Source organism: Tetrahymena thermophila (genome assembly GCF_000189635.1).
Source record: "Tetrahymena thermophila SB210 genomic scaffold scf_8254485, whole genome shotgun sequence".
Lineage (NCBI taxonomy): Eukaryota > Ciliophora > Oligohymenophorea > Hymenostomatida > Tetrahymenidae > Tetrahymena > Tetrahymena thermophila.
Window position 1 is genome coordinate 102,714 of NW_002476260.1, and position 3,372 is coordinate 106,085.

The 3,372-nt window shown below is 18.6% G+C and overlaps 1 protein-coding gene across 1 annotated transcript in view; it reads right to left on the reverse strand. All coding sequences in view use genetic code 6, as the record gives it.

Moving 5' to 3' along the window:
• Positions 1–1,419, reverse strand: part of TTHERM_00990520 (hypothetical protein) — a gene marked incomplete at both ends in the record, with an annotated part of 1,727 nt that extends 308 nt beyond the window's left edge. The window contains 4 exons of the mRNA XM_001022457.3: positions 1–271; positions 542–780; positions 848–1,147; positions 1,409–1,419. The exon at positions 1–271 is cut by the window's left edge and continues 143 nt beyond it. Coding sequence (XP_001022457.3) covers positions 1–271; positions 542–780; positions 848–1,147; positions 1,409–1,419 — 821 coding nt within the window. The remainder of the gene's footprint in view (positions 272–541; positions 781–847; positions 1,148–1,408) is intronic.
• Positions 1,420–3,372: the final 1,953 nt, after the last annotated feature.

Consider the following 3,372-nt stretch of genomic DNA (forward strand, 5'->3'; position numbering starts at 1 on the left):
GCATCTGTAGCTGATAATGCATTTTTAGAATTTTTTTTCTATTCATCTTTATCATGAGTTACTTTTCTCATTGAAGATTCTTTAATAGCCAAGGAATTATCATTACCCAATGAAGCAACTTACTATGACTTTTATAATTTATCTGTCTGGCTACTTTACTATTACTCCAGATTTTTGCTAATATTATTGTTATTGCTATTGGTATTCACATTTTATTCATCATTAAAAGGAATCGAAAAACGCTTAAAGTAAAATTTATAGCAGTCATCAACTAATATTTAAATAAATAAAAAAAGATAAAATAGAACTCCTAACTAAAGCATTTTTTTGTTAAATTTTCATAAGCCTATCTATCAATTTTGCTTTATCAATTGCAAAGAAAGTTCTAAGCTTTTTATATATAAAGCTATAAAAATATATAGAAAATGTAGTAATTTAGGTCAAAAAACTAATAAAATTCAATTTCTATTTATTATAACTTTTAATTCATAGTAATATTCTAAAATGGAAAAATATTTTAAAGAAAAAATAAATTTATTACTGATTTTCTTGGCGCTTTTAAAGCTATACTTATCTTACAAATCAGGATCATTTTTACTATAATATCTTAAAAAAGCTGTTATTTCTGTTAAAATTAAAAGAGAATCTTTGTATACTCTTTATTTATCCTCTTCAGTGAAAGGCAGTTGTATTTTTGGATTCCTAGTTGTTGGTATTCTTTTTCTAATGAACTCTTCCAATTCGTTACACACATCATGTACTACGAAAGAATATAAAAAACTATTGAATTTTCAAAAAAAGGTTGTAAAAAAATTCGATTAGAAACTAAAAATTTATTATTATTTACTCTAATTCTTATTTCATGCTAAAATGTACTTGAAGTAATAATTAATAGTCTTCATTAAGAAGGCCTTCATAAATTCTTATGTATTAAAAGCGAAATAAATAAGGCCCATAACTTTTTACAAACACAAAAAACATTTCTTCACCATGGATCTATATACCCTTTTAAACATCAATAGGAATATATTCTTCTTCAAATGCCTTAAAATAATCTATCATGGATAATCTAAAATTGCTAACTTGAAATTCGTTTTGTTAATCCTAATTCAATTTGCTAGCTAGTATGTTATTTTTCAGATTCTATCTAATATTTTATTAATTATCATTAATATTGATAGATTTCACTCCTTTTGTATATTTATTTAAATAGCAATTAATTAAATAATAATTAATTTATGCATAAAAAAATAACTATTCATTTATTTTCTTTATCAACTTCAAAATTAAATCTTTTTTATTTTTATTTAGCATATACAATTATTGTTAGTAGATTCTTCAAAAAGCTTTGCCAGCTCTATTTTTTTAGTCATTGCGATTCTCAGAACTTCAATAATCATAAACTTACCTACCATTCATATGTAATTACTTGAATAATTATTTGATTAATTAAATAAAAGCTGTCTTTATGCTCCTATATTTCTTCTACTTCACTTTGTTCTTATTCCTATTTGCATTTAAAATCAAAATAATTCTTTGTAAATTCATTATCAACTGCTTAGAATAAACCTTTTTATATTCTTAGAAAATATAAATCGCTTAAAACAAAAATTTTATCATTTTAGAAAATAAACTCCACTTTGTCGTAAATAAATTTAAAAAATGTTTAAAATTATATTAAAAAAACATATTTATTTAATTATGAAAAAAATTAATATTATAATTTAAAATTAATATTATTTTGTTTTATGAAAAATTATGTTAAAATCAATCACATTTTTTACTAAAAGCAAGAATAAACCAGTTTAAAAAATACTTAGATGTTAATTGATTGACAAATTAATATCTTAAGTATAATCATGAAAAATATGAAAAGGTAACCATTTTTACAAGAGTACTAAAGAAAATTTTATGATTACATAAATAAATTTAATAATATTTGGATTTCATCAATTAATATAAATTAAAAGTTTCATTGCTTTAAATAATTCAAGTATGATGTCAATCAAATACAATCTATTTCTGAAACAACTTAGAATATAATTATAATTATATATTTTACTTGTTTGTTTTTAAATAAAATAAATTTTATTTAATTAAAATAAATTTAAATACTTAATTTAATGAAGAAGAAAAGAGAAGCAGATTAATAAGGTTATTATAAAAATATAATATTCATAAAATTGGTGATTCAATGTAAAATTACAAAAGCAATATTGATAGGATTTAATTTGGGCAAACATAATATTCTTTAAAATAATGAGATATCTGTTGATAAAACAAAATATATAAATTAATACTTGATAATTAATTAATCATTATATTTATTTGTTCTTTTTATCAATTTATAATTAATTAATTAATTTTCATAAATTTCAATACAATATTTTTGAAAAAAAAAATAAATGATATAATAGATTAAAAAATATAAAAAATTACAAGAAGTAATTTATTTTTTTTATTAATATCCTTTAAATTTATATAAATTAATAAAAAAAGTTTATAAGCTCTTAACTTTTATCTCATTAGGTTCTCCATATTGATCTCTAGTAATTTTATTAATTAATATTATTTTTATTATCATTAATATTTTTATACATTTAAATTTCAATTTATTTTAATAATTTATTTTTATAAAAGAAATTATCACCATTATTATTCATTGATTTTTATTAAAACAAAAAATTTTTAGCTTTTATTACTTAATTTTCATATCAATTTTTAATTATTTATTATTCATTTTTTATTTTGATATTTTTTCTTCATTTTTTGCTATTAAAACTTACACTTAAATAACAGTTTATTAGTTTTGGATTATAATTATTTTTAATTATAAAAGTTAATTTAAAATATTAAAGCTCTTTTAGTTTATTTGATTTCTTTTCTTTTTATTATGATTTCTTTTTTTTTTCATTATTGTTAATTTTATTAATTATTAATAAATATTATTATTTCATATTTTTTCTTTATTTTTTCCTTCTAATTAACTAGAGTGAAATGCCTATTTAATTTATGAAAGGCAAAATGTAGTATATTTTAAAAACATAATAAATAAAGCTAAATTAGCTTAAAACAGCTTTATTTTTGAGTTTTTAGAATGCTTTAAATTCTAAAATTTCAAATATTATATACTATCAATCCTCATTAATTAACACCAACATCCTCTCCCCCCCTCCACCCCAAATTTTTATAATTTTAAATTTAAAAAAATTTAAATGTATCTATCTATCTTATTTTTACTTTCAATTTATATTATTAATTAATTAATTAATCTTATTATTCATATTATTTCTTCATTTTTTCCTTCTAATTTACTATTTAATGATATATTTTTTTCTTCAATATTTAAAAAGTTTGAATTTAATTGGTGCT